This window comes from Cryptomeria japonica, chromosome 10 (genome assembly GCF_030272615.1).
Source record: "Cryptomeria japonica chromosome 10, Sugi_1.0, whole genome shotgun sequence".
In the NCBI taxonomy this organism is placed as follows: Eukaryota; Viridiplantae; Streptophyta; class Pinopsida; order Cupressales; family Cupressaceae; genus Cryptomeria; species Cryptomeria japonica.
The window spans coordinates 827,729,055-827,754,981 of NC_081414.1; the positions used below are offsets into that span (position 1 = coordinate 827,729,055).

The following is a 25,927-nucleotide window of genomic DNA, read 5'->3' on the forward strand; positions in this document are numbered from 1 at the left end:
AGATCATCTGCATGCAAACCTATCATAGAAGGAGAGAAGCAACAAAGTTATGGAGGCCAGAATTCAAAGATCCAGAAAAGAGGAGTCATATTGATTGTGCAACAAGAATGCAATTCAATAATTACAGTTGTTATGAAAATACAAAGAGAGAATCCTTATAAAAGGATACTCGAAACCTTAAAGGAGAAAACCCTAAAGAATTATAAGATTCCTAAGTTTAGCTTAAGCATAGATTATAATAGACTAATAATTATATAAAAGATAACTCTAACACCCCCCCTTAAGATGAACTTAGGGAGTATCTAAAAAACAACTAAGGACTAAAAAAGCATGTAAAAAATGCAGGAAAGCAACAATGGGTCTTGACAACTAGGCCTGATGAGGTACCCAAGTACAATAAAATCTCTGTAAAGTGGAGAAAAAGGAGAAAACCCTGTGGGAACAAAACTCATCTCCAAGAAGAGATGAAAGCTCAAGTGAAGGACTAAGAAGCCTCCAAACAAGAGTGTTCCAAAAGATAGGAACAAAAATAAGAGAATGAAGAACACCACTGAAGCATGAAATAGCTACAAACACTGTCGAAGAGTAACTGTTGATCTGAAGAACCTCCACTGAAATAGAACATGACCAGGTAGAGAAGACTGTAATCTGCATGAGTGCCCTCAAATGACACTACTTGAATCAGATGGCAAACAAAGGCAAACAACTGCACTCAAAGATACAGATGATATAAAACACCAAAGCCTGAAGAGTTGATTAATCGAACCAAGGAAGAATTAGAACAACAGGACAAACCTCCCCATAATGTTGAAAAGGGAGAGGGATAGGGACACTGAAAAGAATGACCAACAAGAACTGCATGACGAAGAACCAAGAACAACGAAGGTGCAGAGAAAGTACATAGTGTCATGGAAGAAACACTCACTTGACACACATCATGAGGCTAATGTTGTGGAAGGAACACTCATGTGACAAAGGTAGATGGCAAACAAAGGCAAACATCAACCCCCCCATGGCATTGTATAAGTAGTGCATGTATAGTAAGGCACAAGATGTGCAAGATCTCAAGTATACAATGCTTGGTGGTACTTTATCTCAGTGTGTTTGTAAAAATAAAATGCTACAATGATCATAAGAGACAGAAGACTGGAAACAAAAAGAACAACCAAAGACGAGACATCCTACTCAAAGAAAGAGATCCCAGGACCTGAAACATCCAAGATATTCACCAAAGTGCTGAAAAGCAAAAAAATGAATAAAATATACTTGGAGCAGAATCTGGAAAGAAAACTCATATGAATGGAAAGAACACAGAACAAACTTTCCAACGATATAAATTTTTCAAAAAATGGAGTTCGGATGCTCAAGTTATGTTTCCCGAAGTGCAAAAAGGAACTTCTGGCTTTGACAGAAAACAACACCATAAAACAATAATAAATAAAATTCAAACCTTTAGATATGGATAGAGCTCGGAAAGAGTTTTTCGACGATATAAGGTTTGTTGAAAAATGCCTTCGTATGACCAAGTTACGACCAAAAGAAAAAAAACCCCTCTTTTAGGGCATAAAATAGATAAAAAAAGAAGATTCTTTTTTTTGACAAAAATTTTCTGACGCATTTGCAGGTATAGCCGTACGGATTTTATGCATCATAAAGCATGCCAATAAAAAAATCATGGCCCAAATGCCTTTGTCACCGAAATAGGTCGAATTATATATCAAAATTCATGAAATTGGCCTCCTGAATCCAAACGCGATGTCCTTTTGGCACCAAAATGTACCAAAAAATCAACTACCCCCATAAATGGAAAAACAACAATTTCATAAACCCCCGAATACACAGATCTAAAGAACAAGGCCCAAAATATCTCATGAAGAGAACAGGGGCATGCAGATGTGGAGCTCTGATACCATATTGGAGTTGAGGAAAAATCAACTCTACAGCTCCGAAAGATCACCTACATGCAAACCTGCCACAAAAGGAGAGAAGCAAAAAAGCTATGGAGGCTAGAATTCAGAGATCCAGAAAAGAGGAGTCATATTGATTGTGCAACAAGAATGCAATTCAATAATTACACTTGTTATGAAAATACAAAGAGAAAATCCTTATAAAAGGATACTCGAAACCCTAAAGGAGAAAACCCTAAAGAATTATAAGATTCCTAAGTTTAGCTTAAGCATAGAGTATAATAGACTAATAATTAAATAAATAATCATTAGCTAATAAAAGATAAATCTAACGCTTTCAAATTGATGAGACTATTTTATAAGTATTGAAGTATGTTTACATATGAATAATAGATAAGATACATATGCATAGTTATGTGTGAAAATATGTTGGAATCATGTGGTTATCATTATGAAGTGTGTTTCTATGTACTAATATGTTATTGGAATAAAAACAATAAAAAATCCCTGTGGGTTTCCTACAACCACTTAACTAGAGAGCCAACGACATTTCCTATAGCCAAAGAAAACATAGTGCAAAGTGGATGTTCAAATGATGAGGTGTCTATCCAATGACACCACGAGGACTCCTGTCTATAACAAACTTCTTTAATGCATGATATACCTTCACCATGATAGTTGTCATTAACTTTCTATTGCATTTGCATTATAGATATTTAATTTCCTTGTTATGACTGGTTAGGCATTTTCATTAGTACTCAACCAAATTTTATGCTTTCCTAGATTCACTATCTCTCTTCCTATATACTAGGAATGAGTGACAACTTAGGTACAATTAGTTAGATTAAGTTAGTCTATAAATGTTGTGGAAGAAGAACCACACGTTGTTAAAATTCTTGTACAACACATCATTTTCTATATATGATTAGTGACATAAATGAATGAATATATGAGAAGCTTTCGATTGTAGCAACTTAATTCTACAACTAATTTGAGAGTCCACCTATATAAGTTAGGGTCCATTTGGGGTAAAGTGTTACTCTGTAGATTAAATGGTATTTTTGCAATTTCATTTAATAGCTAGTTTACTCAACATGGTTTATGATTTAGTTTGATAATCCACTTCATAGTTTAATAGTTTTGTATTGCTTGATTCCTAAAGCAATAAGTTGAAATGTTTCATGAGAACAAGTCTAGCATAGATTTATTTATTTCTCATTTTGATCACTAGCTGTTATTACTATTATAGTCAACCTCTTTTATGTGAATGCAGTTGAATTGTATTTTCCTTTGAGTAAGCTGCAAGATAATTGATTTCCTAGATTCCAATAACTTCCAGGCACCTCATAATTCACATACAATGCAAAATCATCTCAAGTTTATGAACTTGGATTGACAGTTTAATGTTCCCTATACCCCATTAAAGGTTGCTCAATGTAGGATGATTTCATCCCTAAGTTTTAGAGCTGACCTAATTAGCTTGATTTGTTAATTGAATATAGGGAATCCTACACTTCTCTTAATAGAAATTAATTCTGAAATTAACAACTCATTGGAGGGCTTGACTTGGGCCTAACTTAAAATTTGAATTTAAAGAGTTTTAGTATCAATTATGTGTTTTGCAAAATTGAATTGTGCTAATTGAATGATAAAAAAACTAAATCAAACCAAAAATAGATAAACTAAATAATTAAGACCAATCCTTAAAACTCTGTAAAAATATAATCATATCAAATTTTAGATATTTACCAATTCATAATAATAAAATATAGAATATAAACATTAGTGACAATTTTATAAGAATACTCTACCGACCTTTATATTTTATACTTACATTCTAAAACTACATTTAAAGCACGGACATAACCCTCACAACCCTCACCACTATAAGACCCTCTCCCCTAGTACTAGAGGCCATGAACGCTTGGTAAGACTTCACAATGAACTTTTTTCGGGCACACATAAAAATCTAGACCATATTCAGTAATATCGGCTTAAACCTCACTCTACCCTTAAAATTTGTACCGTTGAGAGAACGTGTCCCAAATCACTCACATGAGAGAAGGATCTTGTTCAATTTGCTTTTAAAATTGTCTCAACAGCAACGTTCTTTTACTTCATCCATCCCAGTAAAAGAATTCGCCAAGAAATCGTGAGAAGTCCATCACTGACTTGGCCTCTGCAAAGTGCACAGTCGCTTCAACCCTGCTTCATCATAAACTGTAAGAATTTTTCTTCATTTTGTTTCCTTTTCGATTCTCATCCATCAAGCTGTTCTGCTCCTGAAATAATTTACATTTAAAATAATCCTCGGGAAGTTAGCCCTTTCGTGCTAAAGGGTATATTAAATATTTAGACATTATTGGTCATAGGTTCCAAACACACTAGTCACTCACCTGTAAATATAGTATTATCTAACAGCTTGTTGCAATATAAACATTATTCAGAATTTGGGAGTTGTTATGATATAACAAAGGATAGGTGGGTTTTGTTATCTAGAGTTAATTTTCTGTCCTTTGCAGTTTATTAAAATTTATTGGAATGACCGTAGTATTTATTCATGCAATATGGAAATTCTTGTGTTGGAGTAGTGAATATTATCTGACATGGGCGTCTGTTTTGACTGCAAGTTGGAGGTTACCAATAACCATGGCGACTGAAGTAGAAGAGCTGGTGGGGTTCTTGTCGTCTCCTTCACCGCAGGTAAGTTTTTTTGTTTTAAATAAGTTATTTTAATAATATGTCGTTTGATAAATAATGGGTAAGGTTATGGGCAATTTAACACTGCAGAGGTAAGGTTTGCTTGTATTCTTAAGATCTATAAACCTAGGCACTATTGAATTTATCCTATAATCAATATCCCACAATCTCTCCACATGTCGCTAGAGTTAAACCCTGCCTTACTACTGTGGGAGGACTTGAACCTGGGTCACACACTTATATATGGCCTCCATTGCCCTCACACCACAACTTGTTGGGATTCACCCCAGGATAATTGATCCTGCACATTTTGAGTACCGTGCATATTCTCGTCTCTTGAGGTTTTACAACTTTAGGTGCATATAGAAGCATTTTCTGGTAGTAATTGTTCCTGCACTCTTCGGAATTTATTCTGATCCTTTTCTTCAAGTCACGTCGAGGTGCTTACAGACACTTTTTCTGGTTTAAGTTCTTGCACTTTTTGGGATTTGTAGTTATCCTCATGTCTTGGTAACATAAGGTGTTTATGGGGGTATATTTAGGAAATAAACTAGGTTCCTCAAAAGCAAGGCAAGTAGACTAGAGTCTATTTTGTTATTGTGTTTTTGTTTTAATATTAAAACAGTGCACAAAACAGAGAAAATACATAACGAGGAGCAGAGCTCTAGCAGTCCATCATAACTAGATTCTAGAAACTATCATGCTGAAGCTAGATACATAGAAGACTATACCAAAACATTTACATCATATGCTAGATACATAACTTGCAGAAGCCATTTATCCTGGCAGTCTAGTAACAGATTCATTCCCAGCAACCTTTAACATTACTGCTAATCTCACAGTAATCACACTCACAGGTACCGATTGGAGGCTGAATCATATCTTCATAATCAACATCTTTCACCACAGGCTGGTGACTAGTTTCATCATCATACTTAGATCTGACCTTGTCCACTTCCGGGGGCATCTAAATGCTATGCTTGGCATGAATTTCTGTAAGATACCAAGCTCTTCCTTGTTCAAATTATCTTTTCCTCGAGGGAAGAAATGGACATTTCTGATCTCTGATTTGTACACTATTTTAAGACCACCTTTAAGTATAACTACAAATCTGTCTACAGACAAAACGGTGAGTGAGTTCACTATTGAATTCAGTAAGGCACCTTCTTTTGCCTCCCCATTTCACTTTTTCCAGATAAGCCAAAAATCTGCATTAGTAAAACAAGCCAAAAAATGTTAAGTTCCACAAAAAAGATTGTTTATAACTAGCAAGAATTTCAAACCAACTAAAACCATCTTTACAATCCCAGCCAATAGACCAAAAAGAGAAAGTAAGTTGACACTCAAAGAACAAATGCTCAAAGGTCTCAGGCAAATTGCACTATTCACGGATTCTAGCAGGGATACCAGAAGACTGAAATTCAGAATTAACAGCAAGTTTTTTAAGGAGAAGCAACTATCTGAAGCAAGCTTTTTTTGGCCCACCCGATTTAGTCTAAATATGCCCTAACCTAGAAGACCAAGTTTTATCAGACAAAGAAAGATTCTAACATTTATTAAGCCAAACAAACACTGCTCTTGTATCAGTTAACATAGTATAGATTTTTTTTTGGCAGAAATTTGGTTAAAGATAGTGCCTTTTTTCCATTGAACCATGCTAATGAATTCTGAGTCCTTAGTCAGAGCTTTAGGAGGACCTACGCTTCTAACAGCATTATTCAAAACTGAGAAAGTCCTTTTCTGAGAGTCAGAAATATCAAATTCCAATTTCAATTGTCCCCAGCTCTTGAAATCATTATTTTCAAAAATATCTTTACATACTTGGATTCCTTTATTAGCCCAGGCTTTTGCAGAGCATCCTTGAGTAAGTGCCAAGGGCTTATTATTCCAAGTCAAGCTCCACCAGATGGATCTCTGATCAACTCAAGAATTCAAGGTTGTAAAACAGCCTCACAGTTTTGAAATAAGTTCTTAACTCTTTTCTAGGCCTTCCAAATGCTGCTAAACTCTGGTGAACCAAAGACCTCGCTTTCAAAGTTATCAAATAAAATATCATACATATGAAGAGCATTCCAATTTTTGCCTGTTTTAGGCTTAAAGAGACAAGTTATTTCTGATGAGCACCTTCCAAGGCTCATCACCTTCACAGTTCCTTACAATTATTTAACAGCCAAAGCAAAAACTTGGCCCCTAAGGTTTTTTAAGCCCCATACCACCACTGCATTTAGGAAGACAACACCAATTCCAGTTAAATATTAATTGCATGTCTTTTCCCCTTACCCAACCCATCAGACTTATTGGTTTTTAGTTATCAGGACGGTTGTGTATGCCATCATTTGTATTTTGGTCCAATTCTCGGAACCCAAATTAGGTATTCCTTACATGCATACAACTTTGCAGTGATGTCTGCATATTTAGCTGGGTGTGTACGTACATTGATTTATCTGCACACATGCAATATGCGTAATATGTCTGTGTGTATGCATACATTGTGATTAGTTTGAATCCCGTTATGATTAGTTTGAATCCTCAGGTTGCTTGGATTGCCTGGCCTTTGGTGACAGCACGTGACAAAGGAACTATTTCTTTATAGTCAAACTTTAAAATCAGGCTTCTTAACATCTGCAACATTTGAATACTTATCCTTACGTGCTCAAAATTAGGAAAATAATTGTGAAAAAATTATGTTTGCACATCTGAATGTTCTTAGAACAGAGAAGGGAATTTCCTTTGGTGATCTTTTGGATAAAATTTATGACTTATGTATGAATGATAGGACACAACATTTTATAGGCAGCAATTCCTGTATGGAATCTGCATTTCTAATTCTATGAAGTATAAATGTGAATGCACACTCACAGCCACAGATCAACACGGATATGGGCCCATTTCCACACCCACACACACCAAGAGTTTGCGTCTTGTGGACTTTTCTTTTATGGAATGGGGGCAGAGGTGTGTGTTAGAGATAAAATCCAACATGTAGCAGAAATTACCCCTTCATGTAAAGAGGGGCATATGGTAATCCAGAGCAAGGTGCAACAGCGTTCGCCATCTGAAGCAAATACCTAGTCATGTTTTTTGGTTGTTTAAAATTATCCGATTGGTAAGCATGTTATCAATGATTAACATAAACAGGTTTTCTGGTGTGTCTGAGATACAATTCCCATTAAACAAATTGGACAAACATTGTATGCTAGACTTTAAGAAGGAAATTTAGTGGCATGTGATGATTCAGAGTAAGGTCTATGATTTGTAAGGTTAAAAAACTATTCAGAGAGTACCAGGTGTAAGTTGTTGAAAGCACAGTTCTGCGACTTGAAAGATTTTGTTGCACCTGAGAAATTTGACTATTTACTCGCAGGTCAGATCTGATGAGTTTGCATTGAAAACTGTGTCAAGAACTTGTGATTCCACAGGAGAAAGTCATGTATGTCGAGCTTTTGCCAATCTTTGAATTTAAGTACTTTTTAATTTGCCAAAAATTTACCAATTTGCTGAGTCTGTGTCAAAATTGGGCCAGCCGAGTTTTGCCAAGTTGTGGGTTTTAAAAATCTGGTTGAAAGAATGGAATGACTAAAATAACAAATTTCATGTAGCAACCTACAGACTTGAATCCCTTGGGAGAGATATAGAGATTAGAACAGTATTTTAGAGATTATAGAACTCTACTCCGTGTCTTGCTTCTCTTTCTTTTCTTTTTATGGGCCAGAATTTCCATGCCTTATATCTTTATAATCAAGTATTATACAGCCAATATCCTGCTAATATTTTGTTCTTTACTAACAGTACATGTTTGCTTTAACTGATCTGGACAGCTGAATAGGGAGATTGATTGACATAAGTGCTTAAGATTCTCCTTTTTTATGTCTCAGGTGATTAACTCAAAATGGGATTGTCTGCATAGAAAATTTATTATGTCCAGTTTGCATTCTCAAATAGAATGCTTGACGCATTGCACTCAAATTATAGTCTGAATGTTTTTGACAAGATTTCATCTAATCATGGAATTCTGTTACAATTGCTTTAAAATTTTCTTCATATAATTCATTTGCAAAAAATATCTTGATATATTTCTTTTGTTAAAATTTTCTTATCCTCTAAATGCTTCCCAATTCCATAAATTAGTGAATTGACATATCTGCTCCTGATGATCCTGAAACCATGTAAGATTCTTTTGGGGATATTTCATGATATCATAAGAATTGAGATAAGTAGATTCAGAGATATTTTTTCCTCCAAGGTGGCATTTGACACCAACATTTTGAAATTATATCAAAATATTCTTTATATATATGTATGTATATGTGTACATCTATATGTACAGAAATATTATATATGCACACTCACACATACAGAGAGAGACATGTCTTTATTGCTTTACTCTGAAAATTAATATAAAAGGGAAAACCTCAATTTTATCCGAGTACCTATATAATATGATACAGGAAGCTGGAAGATCATTGGATTCCATTGCTTCTCAAACTGTGATGTATTTCTGCAAAATATCGAGTTCTCATATTTTCACACCATTAGATGTAAATTGTGCAGATATACTGCTTTTTTGAACTTTAGGATAAGTGATGTATCAGTAAGGAGCTTGCACATGTAATGGAAAAAATAAAATTAAAAATGGTTTTGAGTTCTGTTGCTGAGATATTCTCTGGTTGTTTATATCAGGTGAAAAAGGCAGCTGTGGATATTGTACAAGGACTGACTGGTTCTGAAGAGGGACTTAAGAGTCTGGCTAATTATTCCGATACTCTATTGGCTTCACTTTTGAATCTTCTAGGCGATAAAAAGGTTCTAATTCACTGTGTATTTATACTATATTAGATTAATATCCTGTTAAATATGCTTAATTTTTTTTCCAATTGTATCTTGATTCTTGTGTGGGTGCACTTTTATCAGTGAATTTTACGGGTGTTTTTTATTTTCAAAATACATAACTGTCACTATAATCCTTCTTTCTTTGTATATCTTGGCCTTGAATAACTTTTTTTTTTTCAATGCTTCTTAGCTTAAAGGGAAATGATTTTGAGTTGCTCCTTATTTCATGCCACTTTATTTCATGATCAGTTCAAATCACGTGAACTCCAGATGGCACCATGATTTCACATAGTCATATGAAGAAATTAGCCCATGGCCCCTAACCGTGCTCTATACTTTTAGAAAATTACATATTGAACTGGGGTTGCACTGAAACAACATGCTGAAAATATCTTTTCTTCTTCCTTGCAAAACTCTTGAATTTCATCACAACCTTGAATATCTTATTCCTGAATTACACTGCAAACTGAAATAGGAGTGATTGTTTTATAGAGTTCACAACTGAATAAAAATCACTGAAATAAAGCAACTAAATTAAGCGCCCTCAATGCAGTTTTCCAATTGGGTGATTACAGCTAAAAAAGATAAAAAATAGGTGCCTAAATTAGAAGATAAATAGTTGCTAAAAATGCCAAAAAAATCTTTTTCTATTTTGCTTTTGTATTAGACTTATGAATGCGTACATGTGAAAAGCACACAGAAAATACTCAGAGGAGGGGGGTGTGAATCAGTATTTTAAACTTTTTTTAAAAACATGATACCACATAAACATAGAAGAGCAATCAAGAAGATGCAAACACCAAATTTTCTCGTGGAAAACCCTTTCGGGTAAAAAACCACGGCATGACTTTTATTCATTGATATTGGGCACCAACCCAAATCACACAAGTGAGCACCAACTCACTGAGAGCACCAACTCTCCTTGAATCACAAACTGCACTGATGAAGCACCCACTCCACCAAAATGAGGCACCGTTATCAAAGTTTCTGCTATTAAATGTTTCTTTTCTTCAAATTTGTAATACTCTCTTTTACACAGCTTCAATAAGCTGATTTCCAGCGTCCCAGTGAACTATGAAATGATGTTTTTGTCTATACTTACTCACAATCTCATATATCACACATCTGTTCTTATACTTTCCACAACAACTGTTAGAGAAGAACTTGATGTTTCCCACGCACTGCAGAAGGGAGGTATTCATGGCTTGGCCTTATGTATTCAGCAACAGAAACACTCCAAGCTCAATATTCAAACACGTCCTGAACTTGTGCTACCAAAAATGAATTCATAATAATATAAACTCCAAACTATTCCCATTGCTTGGATTCATGTGAAGAGTTGAAATGATTCCAGAAGGAGCCACGAACAAAAATAGAGATCATACACAACATACAGAGATTGATTGCAGAAAATATCATAGGCGCTGGAAGCAAGTTTGCCATAAAAAATTAAACTTTTCCACTTCACAATCCACAAAAATATTTTTGTCGCCCAGCTTTATAAATTGTATTTTCAACCACTCCAACCGATTCACTCTACTTCTTGTATACCACCACTATCAACTGATGCTTGATTCTCCAAAAAAAAATGGCACTAGACCACGTTACTTCTCTTAACACACACTCTATAACCAACGTATTTTCAGAACAATAAATTTTTTAACCTTTGCTCCAATTCAACTTATGCCACATATCCAACGCAAATACTCCAACGTATAACGTATTCACCACTTATTTGTCAACTGCAGCCCACGATCTCTTCAACCTTACAAAGGTGATACTCAGCATCTTAAAAAAAACATAACCGCTACATGTCTGATACCATCCTAAAAATGGGGCTAAAGCTGCCACATACAACCGACAGGAGTTGTCGTATAAAGAGTAAAGATGAGCCGCCCATAACAAATTTAGTTTCAATAAAAACGTTAGACTAAGATTTCTGACGTAGTCAGAAAACATATGTAAATGGAATGAAGACATTTTTAAAATTGGCTGCCATATGCCAAAGAAAGGCAGCCCATATTGCCTTTCATATAAATTGACATTTTTGGAAGAGTCAACCCTGCTAGGATGACATGGCAAATAAGTCTGACTAGACACAGAAATAGCCAAGCAAGCAGCTGACCTAGACAAGCAGACAGCTCAAGCTGACAACCACATAGCTCAAACACACAGTGAGGTAGCTCAACCAGACAACCAGGTAGCTCAACCAAGCAACCAAGCAGCTTAACCAAGCAAGCAAGCAGCTCAACCAAGCTAGCAAGTAGCTCAACTACACAACCAAGCAGCTCAAGCAGACAACCAGGCAGCTCTTTCTTACTTTGAGTAATCCTCTGAAATTTATACGACCTTGATCATCAACCTTTGACATCAATGACAACATATTCAACAACATGTACCAAACTAATTGAAACACCCACTCCCTTCTAACTGCTGACCAGGAGTTACTTAATACTCAGTCCTGCTTGATTATTGACTAACTTAGAGCTATGGAGAGCACATCCATCCCATGATCTTTGGAGACATACACATACAATAAAAGTTATAACATTATAGCCCTAGAGGTTACATTATTGATCTATGAGAGCTTGTGATGTGAATAGCATGCCTAATCCTAACAGAATGGGCCTTGTGGTATTATTTAATTCTGTCAACTTTTAGAACTAAAATAATTCAATGTAATACTTTTCTCTTGGTCTCTGTAAAACTTTAGTCGTATACAGATTTCTATCTGTATAAAGTTTGAAGTGATTACAATCTACAACTGTTCTCCATTTCTTTTGCATTTCATGGTTCACCCCTGTTTACATCGTTCAGTTCAAATTTAAACTTGATTATTCTTTTATCTAGATCATCTTACAATTTACTTTCACTCTTACTTTTCCTAGTGTGTTTTCATCAGATTTGTCATTTGTTTTTCATCTTTGCTAGTATAAAGAATGGTTCCCGTATTCTTTTTAACCATGTTGCCCTTAAAGTGGAAATCAGTTATTGATGTCTAGTAGATTTTCCCCTTTTTGCTATGTCAAGAGGTGCAGATGCTTGTAATGTCCTCTACTGGTTTTGCTGCCAATTCCCAATGATTATTTTTGCCTACTCATTATTTTTGCCTTTACACTAATTACACAAACTAAGTAACTATGTTTGCTCAATGTGAAACTGATATTGTCCATATTCAAGCTCCAATATTAATCCCTTGTAATCCTCAACCTTGGATGGGGATTTACTTGTCTAGGGGGCAATGACATCACCTCCATAATGCAGGCCAGATTTCAGGAACATCAGTCCATTTACCTTGGGGCTCATAATGCAGCCCACATTTCAGGATCATCAGCCCATTCACCCTTGGGGCTCATCTATTTTTGGGATGGATTTACTCTGCCCCTCCCTAACAACACCACGCCTCTCCTTGGGAAGAACTAAAAATGATTAAGTAATTGGGCTATGAGTATACTAACTTCTCATTTATTAAGTATGACTTTCATACATATTGCAGTCTATATTAAATTATTAATATTACTACTAAATTATGCATAAGAACATTATCAGGGTTCAGATATTAAGCATATTCAGCACATCTCCATGCATACCACCAAGAACAAGGATGTTACTGCCTATAACTTAATAACAGTTCTGATCTGATCTGATCAATGGTGAATCCCAGTGGATGCTTTTGATTCCTTTTCTTTATATCTTTCAATGTGAGGAAGAGGTCACACCTCTTCATCATGTATGCCCTTTGGCAAGAGACACACCCTTTCACCGTTAGCACCCTTTGAAAGAGTGCAACTCTTCAATATTTCTGCCCTTTGAAAGGGACGCAACCTTTCACAATCAGATCTTCACTTTTTATATAAATCAGTACTGCACTTCTGATTCCCAAATCATACCCTCGCAAATGAGGGTCTCTTCTCCCTTTTGTATCTCATTTTTGATTGAGACACAACTTTTCATTCCATGTCTTTTGACCATTCATTAACTTAATTAAATTTTAATTTTAGTTAATCATATTCTTCTATATTTTAATTTTATTTTTTATTCTTTTGAATTTTAATTTTATTATTATTATTATCTACCATTAAATTCTATTTCAAAGTGGGGACATTACAATGCTACCTGCAATGGATTTCTTGAATTATAGATGTTGGTTATGAAGTTATGATCATTCAAAACAATTTCATTCGCTAGAATCTCATTAAATTTTCTGAATGTATTTCTCCAAATGTTTTTTCCTTTCCATTTTTGAATTGTTGATTGATGTTTCTAACCATTGAATATTTTATTCGTTAATGGGTATTAGTCTCTAAACATTGGTATTTTTAATTGTAAAATTAATAGAATACAATATTTTAAATTCTATTAAATAATAGGATAACAATTGCAAAGAGGTTCATCTCCTTATATAGATATTAGAGGATGAAACCATTCAAGTGCATAAACATGACACGACTCACCAACACTAGGAATAGAAAACTAAATGATAGATAAAAAATACTTGTCACTAAGGTGACTTTATTACAATTATAAGCCTTATCTTCTTATAATTATTTAATATTATTCTAGTATCCCCCCTTAAGCCTTACTTCACTAAAAACAATACATATCAAACTAAAAACGCCCTGAACCATGAATTTGCCATTCTTTAGAAGCTTTTCTTTGAAAGCAGACCATGTACTAGGTAAAACTCCATCAAGCTTCCTCAAACCTTTGTAAAGTGTAGCTCTTGAGCTTTCCCAAGTTCCTGGATTACCACCTCCTCAAACTCCAGAATTATAGATCTCCCAACCCATTGAACAACAATCCATGGTGAGCTATACTCACATATCTCTATCAAGTTGTCTCATTGTAATAGACACCCTCGTTCTATCCCAGTTTTAAAACCTTTTCACCAATTCAACTACTAAGACATTTTGTTGAACAATTTGCTTGCCTTAATGTATACTGTAATAGGCAGTCCCGTTGCTCTGATTTTTGTGTGATTGGTGGCTACGGTTTGTTGAATGTTTGTTTGAATGATATTTAAATGCAGAGACAGAATAGACAGCAACTTCTAAATATGAATGAAATTCATAAACTCCAAGAAACAGGACATAATATATCTCTTCAGAATTTATTATGAATCTGATAATACATATTCCTTCTTCAAACTGAATACTTATTTCAATAGAATGAGATCACAAAACATTAATCACATACCCATTCAATAACCACGCTGGAAAGAAGGGTTCAATTCCCATAACAGCAAGAATGTATATTCTGCAACCCTAGGCGCAGCTCATAAACCTCATGCACAGGTACGGCTCTCAAGATACTGACCCAGTCTATCAGCCGCTGTTCACAGAAATCAGTCAATATGTGTCTCAGAAAACCCTTCTACTAGCTGCAATCAGTACAATCTGCAGTACAGGGGTTTGTATCCCTTCCAAATCTGCAGCTTACACCCTTCAATACCCTCCAAACTCCACTATATCCCAGCTGTAAGTATCACAGCAAACTACACGGCCTCAGAAAGAACACCACAGTGAGTACGGCCTGGTACAGCTTAGTAAACAGTCCCAGCAAATGTATACAGCCCTGTACGGCCTGTAAACAGCTCCAGCAATGTGTACGGCTTGTTTGGCTCAGCAAACAATAACCAGCAAATGCCATGGCCAACCAGTGATGCCCCAGTCAAGTATGGCCAGCTAGGTACGGCCTTAGTATGTACGGCTCAGTCAAGGGTAAACATCCAGCAGAAATACATGCACAGCCACCACATATAATGCAAACTCAGTGACAGACTCTGTACCACTTCAAATCGGCCTTCCTGGACTGATATATAAATTGATAATGAACCAACTGAAACATATGGTAATATTGTGCACAAAGATTTTACCAATATGCAGGCACTGAGCGAAAAATCCAGACTTACAACAGGTACCTTCATATCCAGCTATTTGAAAATTGAAACACAAGTGAGATACCTGAATAATATCTCCAACTAACAATGGGTTTCCGTCCACTGCTTCCAAGCTCGAGGGTTTACGTCCTCAAACCTGCTGAAAGCCAAAGCTCCCAAATTCTCCAATAGAAAATAATAAAACCAAGCATGAGAAATGAACTCCACTAAGTTGCTTTTATAAAATTCTCAAGGGCTCCACTCTCTTTACCAATCCATGTGGGATAAAACTTTTGTTTGTAAATAAGCCTCACATAAGGACATAAAAGTGTTAAATTTGGTGATCAGATTGAATAGACAAAATAGTAATATGTTTTTCACAATTTGAAGCTAGATTATTAATAAATGCAGTCCAGATTTCCAATGAATGATACAGGTTCGATCTACCTTTTAAGTGAGATTTCAACTTGCTGAGGAAGAACCCGATATGCAGAAGGTAACACACGATTTTGCTGAAGGAGAATACATGATCTGCTGTAGATGATAATCAACGGACTGCTGAAAGAATAAGGCGAACTGCTGAAGTTATATTTACTTTGATCTGCTTGTTGTATGTATTGATTCGATCTACTGTAATTGTCAGTTAATTTGATTGCCTTGGGAGAGAAGAGGAATCGAATTATATACCTATGGATTGATGAAGCCAATCAACACGTCTCCTTCCAAGATTGGCTTCATATTAACAATCATGTCTTCTCATTAATCATTAATTATATGTTAACCAACATGTCTCCCAAGGTGTTAGATTATAATTAGTTAAGATTCATTTGCAACCGGTTTATAAAGTCGCTAAAATCAGAATGTAAAAAAATCGACAAGAACATGATATTTAAATCAGAGAACATAAATGTCTAAGGCCAATAGGCCACTAGGTATTTATGTTGGTCTGAGGGATCCAACAAACACTGCATACATCAACACTCCCTCTTAGCTAGGGAGGAGTCCTTGGAGAGAGGCTTTGTGAGAATGTTTGCCATCTGCTCATCAGTACTAATGCATCTCAACTGAATAGCATTCCTTTCCACCATGTCTCTAACATAGTGATACTTGATCTCCACATGCTTTGTTCTGTCATGAAACACGAGATTGACAGAGAGCTTTACACAACTTTGATTATCACAATGGATAATTGTAGGCTCTAAGGATTTCCCAAACAATCCTGCAAGAAGCTTCCGGAGCCATATTGCTTCTCGTGCTCCCACACATGCTGCAATATACTCGGCCTCTGTAGAGCTTAGAGCCATTGAAGACTGTTTCCTGCTGCACCAAGAAATCATGGCAGAACCTAAACTAAAACAACAACTTGAGGTGCTCTTCCGATCAATGACACACCCTTCCCAATTGGAATCAGTGTATCCATGCAGCTTCAATTCCACATCAAAAGAATATCTCAGGCCATATCCAACTGTGCTGCGCAAGTATCTCAGAATATGTTTTGCTGCAACTAGATGTATTTGGTTTGGTTCACACATGAACTGGCTAAGTGCACTCACTGCATAGCAAATATCTAGTCTAATATTGACTAGGTACATCAAAGACTCATCATCTGCCCGTATAGTGTAGAATTCACTAGGTCGAAAATAGCCGTAGCGTCTCTTAACTTATGCAAGTTGGTCTCCATAGGCGTGGACATGGATTTACAATCCATCATACCAAATCTCTTTAGAATGTCAATGGTGTACTTCCCTTAACTCAGAATGATCCCATCAGATTTCTACCAAACTTCTAACCCAAGGAAGTAGTGCAATAAACCAAGATCCTTCATCTCAAATTCAGAAGCTAACTCCTTCTTGCATTTGTAATAAGATGATCTTCTCCAGTGATAAGTAACATAAAGAATTAGGATTAGTGCTTCCCCATTAATTATCTTGAAGTACAAGTTTGAATCTGCATCATTCTTGGAGAAGCCCAAGCCCATCAGGTAACGATCAATCCTTTCGTACCAAGCACGAGGAGCCTGCTTAAGGTCATACAATGCCTTCTTCAGCTTGCAAACATGAGACTCCTTCCCATGTACCACAAATCCTTCAGGTTGCTCAATATATACTTCTTCCTCGATTACACCATTGAGAAAAGCCGTCTTCACATCCATTTGGTGAATCTTCCATCTTTTAGATGTTGCAATAGCAATGATGGTCCTGATGGAGGTATATTGGGCAACTGGAGCAAAGGTTTCTTCATGGTCAATTCCCTCCTTTTGCGATAATCCTCTAGCCACAAACCTAGCCTTGTATTTCTCAATACTACCATCAACAACATGTTTGATCTTAAAGAGCCATTTAGAAGAAACAACAGATTTACCTTCTGGTCTAGGTACAATGTCCCAAACATCATTCTTTAGAATTGATTGATACTCTTCTATCATGGCATCTTTCCAAACCCGTTGACTAGTAGCTTCCTCAACACTGGTAGGTCTTGATTCAATATTCATCAATGCAACATAGCTAGAGAACTTATGAGGTCTCTTACTTTCTCTAAATGTTCCTCTTGGGGCTACAAAACCTTCAGCCTCTTGCATCATTTTCTTTGCCCAAAGAGGTCTTTTCTTACCAATCACAATGTCAGTAGGCCCATCAGTAGGATTCAAGGGCTCATTTGGATCATTATCTTCTTCAGGTTCATGAATCTCCCTCTGAATCTCAGGAGTATGGTCATCTTCCATATTTTGAGGAGGCTCTTAATATTCATTGTCTATCTCATGGATGCCCTTGGATTTTCTGAACGCAACATCCTCTTCAAATGTCACATCCCTACTTAACTCAATCAATTTCTGCCTTGGAATGTAGATTCTGTAGGCCTTTGATGTTTCACTATAGCCTACAAATATTCCCTTCTTGCTAGAAGGTTCCAACTTTGTCCTTTTATCTTTGGGTATATGTATGTACATTGGACAACCAAAGATCCTCAAATGACTTACATCCGGCTTCACTCCTGTGAATGCTTCTTCGGTTGTCCTGTTCTCCAAAATACGGTGAGGACATCTATTTTGAACATAAACAACACTTCTAGAAGCCTCAACCCCAAAAGAGGTATGAAGATTTTGATCATGGATCATGACTTTGGCTGCTTCCACAATAGTTCTATTTTTCCTTTCCGCCACACCATTTTGTTGAGGATTATAGGGAATACAAAACTCCCTCTTAATCCCAGCTTCAATGCAAAAATTACGGAAGTTACTGGAGGTGTACTCTCCTCCATTATCAGATCTCAAGACTTTGATCCTCTTCTCGAATATGTTCTCTACTTGAGCTTTGAATTCCTTGAATCTCATAAGTACCTCCTCAGATTCTTTACTTTTCAAGAAATAGATCCAAGTCTTTCTCGACTAGTCACCAATAAAAATAACATAATACAAGAAACCACTCAAGGACACAATAGACATAGGACCACATAAATCTGAATGAATGAGTTCTAAAATACATTTGGATCTACTTTCACTACTATGAAATGTACCTTTAGTATTCTTACCCAATGCGCAACCTTTGCAAGTGCCTTCATGCTCCTGGTTGAGTTTTGGAAGGCCCGTAACCATCTTCTCCATTGTAGGTAGTGCACGAAAGTGAAGGTGACCCAATCTTGTATGCCAAATCTCACAAGTACTTGATGAGTCATGAAGTAAGGCTTGAGGAAGATGAGTGCAAAGTCTATAAAGACATCCATGACGAACTCCAATGACTTGAGCTGTCTTGATGTTTGATTTCTTTGGCCATGCAAGGACTTTGTCGTCTACAAATACAATTCGATATCCCTTGTCTTCCAAGGTCGATATGGAGACAAGATTCCGCTTAATTCCCAGAACGAATAGTACATCATTCAATTGTAAGGAGATGCCTGAATTTAAGTGAAGAGAGGAGGTCCCAACTCCTTTCAAGAAGTAACTAGTATCATCTCCAATGATTACTTGTTCATTTGAATTTCTCTCCACCAAATCATTTAGATGTCCTCTAAATCCGGTAATGTGGCGTGATGCACCACTGTCAATTATCCAAGTGTTGTGATCGGTAGGCACATTACTTGAAAGGGCTGAATAGAATATGAATCCATTTGAATCCTTTTGTGGAGGAGTCTCACCAACATCCGCAATGGAAGCTTGAGGCATAGGCCTAGTTGGACATTTATTTGCATTCTGACCATATTTGTCACATCTAAAGCATTCGACCTTTGAAAGATCCTTCATTCTTTTGAATGAAGGAACATCATTGGATTCCTTATCTTTCTTTCTTTTGAAATAGCCTTTCTTACCCTTCTTCTTTGAGGAGTGAGAAGCAAGAACATGAATATCTTCATTTGTAGAGCTTTGACCAATGCCTCTTGTAGCCAATCTTGACTCTTCTTGAATGCAGTTTGTCTTCAATCTATCAAACTTAGGGAGTTTTGATCTTGCGCTTATCCCTTGTATGAATGACTCCCATGATGAAGGTAGACCATTAAGTGCCAACATGGTTAATTCTTTGTTATCTATAGTGTGTTCAATAGTAGAGAGTTGATCTCTTAATTTAGTAATCCTCATGAAGTATGAGATGATGGATTCTCCTTTTGTCATCTTGATGTGGTGGAGTTGTTGTTTTAATGCAAGAGCTCGACTCGTGTTGTTGATCTCATACATCTCCTCTAATGTCTTGAACATGTCATATGCCGTCGTCAACTTGGAGATGATTGGCACAATGCGATCTTTCACAGAGTCAACCAACATTTTCTTTGCTTTGGTGTTCTTTCTCTTCCATTGAAGCTTCTCATCCTCTTCGGTTGGTTCCGACACCGCTTTCTCCACGAATTCATCTAATTCGTTTTCCTCCAAGGCAAGCATCACTCTAAACTTCCAAGAGACGAAGTTTGATGCACCCTCAAGTTTGTCTTCAACTTTAAGTCCGTTCACTATCTTGACGTTAATAGATGTAATCAAACTTGAAGGCAATAATGGAGGATAACCCTGCTTCTATGAATCTGATCTGATCTTTTCTTAAACCTGGCTCTGATACCATGTTAAATTTGGTGATCAGATTGAATAGACAAAATAGCAATATGTCTTTCACAATTTGAAGCTAGATTATTAATAAATGTAGTCCAAATTTCCAAAGAATGATAGAGGTTCGATCTGCCTTTTAAGTGAGATTTCAACTTGCCGAGGAAGAACCCGATATGCAGAAGGTAACACACGATTTTGCTAAAGGAGAATACATGATCTGTTGTAGATGATAATCAATGGACTGCTGAAAGAATAAGGCGAACTACTGAAGGTTATATTTACTTTGATTTGCTTATTGTATGTATTGATTCGATCTATTGTAATTGTTAGCTAATTTGATTGCCTTGGGAGAGAAGAATCGAATTATATACCCGTGGATTGATGAAGCCAATCAACACGTCTCCTTCCAAGATTGGCTTCATATTAACAATCACGTCTTCTCATTAATCATTAATTATATGTTAACCAACTCGTCTCCCAAGGTGTTAGATTATAATTAGTTAAGATTCATTTGCAACCGGTTTATAAAGTCGCTAAAATCAAAATGTAAAAAAATCGACAAGGACATGATATTTAAATCGGAGAACATAAATGTCTAAGGCCGATAGGCCACTAGGCATTTATGTTGGTTTGAAGGATCCAACAAACGCTACATACATCAACAAAAAGGGCCCCCTTTTTAAAACAATGTTGTGCAGCTAGGCTAAGGGGTAGAAGTCGCTTAAGTCATAAAGTGACAATATAACACCCAACGGCCAATAATGACATATTTCACTATTGGGGAAATAGAGGCCCACCCAACTACTAAGAATAGACACTAAAAATATTAATTGCTAAAAATAGTAAGTGTGTCCAAACACCAAACTGGCCTAATCTGAGATACACTGAAACTTACTATAAATAGTAACTGCTAAAAAGGCCATTGCTAAAAATAGAAAGTCTCAGACAAGTTATCCGAAAGCACTTCAGAAGGTGTTGTTCAACTCCTTTAATCCATTTGAACTCATTGGTGCATCAGAAAACCCCCAACAGTCAACACCAATTGCACTACGAGAGAATCGTGAAAATGGGGACATTACACTCATAACCATTGTAAGGGTATGAATCCCAAGATCACATACTCCCAAGCTAACTAAGCAACCATCCATTTTGAGCTTTATCATTCATCTTGGCATAGGAATCGTATACAATATTTCTTCTACAAAAATTGATGCATTTTTTAATTGAAAAAAATGATGTGATTTAAACCAAAAAAATCCATTGGGATTTTGTAGATAGAATGAGTGTGATTTCTAGATAAAAAATGCCATGTGATTTCAACTTAAGCAAATTGTGGTTTTTCTAGGAAACTGGATGTGATTTTCAGAAGTAAAACCCCATGCGAATTTGACCAAAAGTCACACACAATTTTAAGGTGAAAAGCGATGGGATTTCATATAGAAACCTCACGGAATTTCTGGTAAATCTTGTTGTGATTTTGAAAAGATTAAAACTGTGAAAACATCATTGCAAAAAGACCTTGTGATTCTCTTAAAAAATTAGGCCACAAATTTTACTAGGAGCAACCTTTTTGTTGCTATTGATGAATTTACGTGACCCCTTGCTTTGATACCATATTGTAAAAATTAATATTGTGCAATATTTTAATTTTCTATTAAATAATAGGATAACAATTACAAAGAGATTCATCTCCCTACATAGAGGTTGGAGGATAAAACCATGCAAATGGATAAACATGACTTGTCACTAAGGTGACTTTGTACAACTATAAGTCTTATCTTATAATATTATTCTAATATTCTCATCATACTGTCTTCAAGTTATCATTTTGTACTTGTCAGTATTCCCTCCAAATCTTCCACAAATTATTTTTATTTCTTCTTAATAAAGAAATTGGGGTTCAATTTATGGGCCCCATCCCTTCTACACTTAACATCGCATCAAACTAAGTTGGCCATACCAAGCTAATTGTGAAGGCCCAAACAAGACTATATTTTACCTTTTTTCAATGTTATAGGGAGACATGCCTTCGACCCCCTATGATGTGATCTCATAACCGAAACAGATTTTATCAAAGATTGAGGCTCTTTGTTTGAATTTTATTTCTCCGTCAAACCAATTCAACTTGCTAAATTTAGCAACTCTTTTTGATTGCCTTTCTTCATTGAAATTTCTTGTCTTTTCCTTTTCGGTTGATGGTGAAAAACTATCTCAGAAATTGTGGTGGTGAGGGTGGAGGCATTTCTACCTTGTTCTTTTATGATCCCTGTATTTTAGCAACAACAAGTACCTCATTAGATTGTGTATCATTCTGTAATGTCCCCTTTTCCGCTCTAGTTTGTTTTGGGGTCTGTTGGCCAATTTTGAGACCTGTTGGTTAGTCAAAGGCATAATTAGGGTTTCCTATTTTCTAGGAGAATGTTTTGACATTCTTGTTGGCCTTCATGATGGAGTTTGTCAGTTTGGGTTCTGGATTCCTTCTGGGTTTTCGGAAAGCTTCGCAATGATGGTACATGCATAGCAAGCAACGGAGTTTGACAAACTTACCAATTTTAGTAAGTGGAGGCAAGAGCAGCTTATTTCTTTGGGTTTACCTAGGTTTTCAGAGAGCTTCGGATGGTGTAACATGCAAATGAATCTGAAGACTTTTTCTGGACTTACTATTTTTAGTAAGTTGTGACGACTGCTCAGAATGTGGTAAAAATCACTTTGGAAACACTTACTATTTTTAGCAGTGTACTATTTATAGTAAGTACTATTTTTGGTAGGTTGTTGTGGTCCAGTTCAGAAGCTATGGCAGGCAGTGCAGTTTTCAGGATTCCAACTTCTAGATTATTTTGAGCATTATTCGGTATATGACAATTAAAGTATTTTTTTATACTTTATTATTTTCCCCTTGGCCTAGGCATAAATGGTGTATGACATAAAGGGGGTTGATTTGATATTTAATTTATCAACTTATAGCCTAAGTCTAGACGCCCATGGAGGTAGTTTTTCATTAAAAGGGTGACTTTACATTATATTTGATATTTGCTTAAGGGAGAAATACATTGTTGCTAAATAAAATATTTAAAAGTTATTTCCCTAAGTTTATGTTGAGTGCTCACTTATTATATTATTGACAATTTTAATAAAGTGACTCGTCTATGCACTTGGGCGATTTGGGAAGGAGATGAATGAAATGAAATGAAAGGCAAATTAAAAGAAATTTGAATGTCAGTGTTTAATCCCATATTGGAGGGAAAGGAAGTCCGATTTGGAGAGAAGATTATAAATAAAGGCCTTTGGCTCTCATTTTGGGTATCCAAGAATTTTATAATGAAGTGCTGTCGAAATGTTGTTGGAATGCTTCGAGGAATGCTTACCTCCTAGACTATTTGCTTAGCTTCTTGCTTAAAAGATAGCGACTAGTTGAGTTTGGGACTGTTCTTCACTTAGAAGAATGGATGGATTCATTGCTAGTGTGTATTCGAGTTTTCTGATTCTGGAGTGTTGTGGGTGGATTTTCAAGTTGCTGGTTTTGGTGTGGCTGTAGCATGTTTTCATTAATAACTCTTTGTCCGGGTGTCAGCTCATTCTGGGTAGTGGCTCATTCTCTTCCTATGTCTTAGGCGATCATTTTTGTAAGTTGGCAGAACTTAATTTGGTGTATTCATTTTTTAAATGCAAGTTGTACTTCTGCCCTAGCTGTACCATGCTGGGCTCCCTGGGAATGTGTGCAAGAATTCATTTGGGAGTATTTGATGCATTTTGTTGGGTCTAGCTTAATCACCTGTCTCATATCTTTCATTTGCAACTGTTTTGGGGTCATTCCGTTGAGTGTGGGCAAAGTTATGAGCTTTTTGGTGAGTTTTTAGGTTGTTGGTCTGCGTTTTTCCAACATGTGGTTTGCATTTTCAGAGTGTGAAGTTGTTAGTGTGGAGTGCATTCTTGGTGTGGTTGGTCTATGTTGGTTTGGGAGTGAATATCTTATTATTTGCAGTTGTTGGACTTGTTATTAGCACTTGATTTACCATTCTTATTCATTTTGTAATGCTGGTTAGTAGTACTAATAGCAAGTTTCTCGATTACTCTTAGTCCCACTGCATAAGTGGAAGAGGCTGGCTTGCTGCCTTTCTTTATTATTGTAACACTGTCCTCCCGCTGAGTAAGCGGTTGAGTAAATTGCAATTCCATTTTCAGTCCTCCCACTGGATAAGTGGTCGAGTGATTGTTGCTATTTTCAGTTCCTTGTAATCTTGTAATTGGTTGGTTGCATCGCCAAACTGCTATGGAAATTTCTCTCACCTGCTGGATAAGCGGAAGTGGCTGGCTTGCCGCCCAGTATTGTAATTTCCCAGTTGATCATTGAGCTAACGATCCCCTTAGCACTGTGTGCTCTCACCTTCCAACATTGGGCTCTTGGTGATCAAAAAGTGGAAGGGTTACTTTCAGCCGTGTTTTTGATTTTCATTTACTAATCCTAATGGGTGCTTGTGGTGTTGTAACTGGAAAAATTTGAAAAAAATCAAGGGGGATATTTCACATTCATATTAGTCCTCCAAATCCTTCGTAGGTTTAGGAGCAGCTTGTTTGACTGATAAATGGGAGAAATGGGCCCTTTCCCACAATGTTATTTGCTTGAAAGTTTTAGCTTTCTATTTTACAGTCTGCTGCTATATGTCCTATGTAAAGATCCTAAGGCAATGAAAATATTTGCTTCCATGTAATGTCCCTGTTTCAGAAATTAAACTAGATTAAAGCATTCAAAATTATCAGTAAATTATTAAGGCAGTAAAAGTGGATGCAGCTGATGCAGCTGTGCAGTCAGTCACTACAGCACAAAGGAGATTAAAAATGTTAAGATGGTTAGAATAAGACAAACAGGCAGCTGCTAGAAGGCAAAGATTAAAAGGTAGTTGCTTGGATTGAATAATATAACCAAATGAAATTAAGTTTAATCAAGAGACATTCAAAGAGCAGCGACTCTTGGATAAGTAATCTAAAATCAATTTGTGAGGACATATTATTTTATTATTTCCGTTCTGGAAAATGAACTAAGGTTCAACCAACATGAGGTTAGGGTTTACTATGAGTTATAATTAGTTATGCAACTATTATTATGAGTTAGGGTTTATTATGCTTAAAGAAAACAAGGAAATTTTATAAGGGGACATTACATTCCAAATCTTATCTTCCACTTTTAGCCACATCTAATTAGGTAAACCTTTTTGTATATCCAATCGACTTGTCCTGTTGATGTTGAGGTGATGAAGACATTCATTTTTGGATCTATAGCGAAAAATCTCACTAGCATATGTCCAATGTCTTGAAAACAAGTATCCATCTAGAACTGTAGAGGCAGATATCGCAGCCTTATACAGGCCAGTGTTTCTATTATATATGTAATAGAAAAAAGAAATACAAGTAACAAATTTTGAGACTTGAGAACTCAATACAATTATACAGCAAATGATTAATGATAAATTGATAATTGATAATTCAAATTTATATAACATATTAACAATACAAGGTTCAATTAAAAATGACAAAATGTAATATTTTCAATTTGAATATCAGTCATCATTCATCATAGTAGCTGAAAAT

General features: G+C 36.1%; 1 protein-coding gene across 5 annotated transcripts in view; it reads left to right on the forward strand.

The window, feature by feature from the left end:
* The first annotated feature begins 3,798 nt into the window (after positions 1-3,798).
* Positions 3,799-25,927, forward strand: part of LOC131076879 (uncharacterized) — a 165,229-nt gene continuing 143,100 nt past the window's right edge. For 3 of the 5 annotated variants that reach the window (XR_009113497.2, XR_009113498.2, XM_058014222.2), the window contains exons 1-3: positions 3,802-4,129; positions 4,538-4,610; positions 9,288-9,410. Coding sequence is in view for 3 of the 5 variants with exons in the window: in XM_058014222.2 (XP_057870205.2) it covers positions 4,557-4,610; positions 9,288-9,410 (177 nt within the window). In the remaining 2 variants the exon portion in view is untranslated. Of the gene's footprint in view, positions 4,130-4,537; positions 4,611-9,287; positions 9,411-25,927 lie in introns of all 5 variants that reach the window. The other 2 variants (XM_058014224.2, XM_058014223.2) reach the window with 2 other exon arrangements.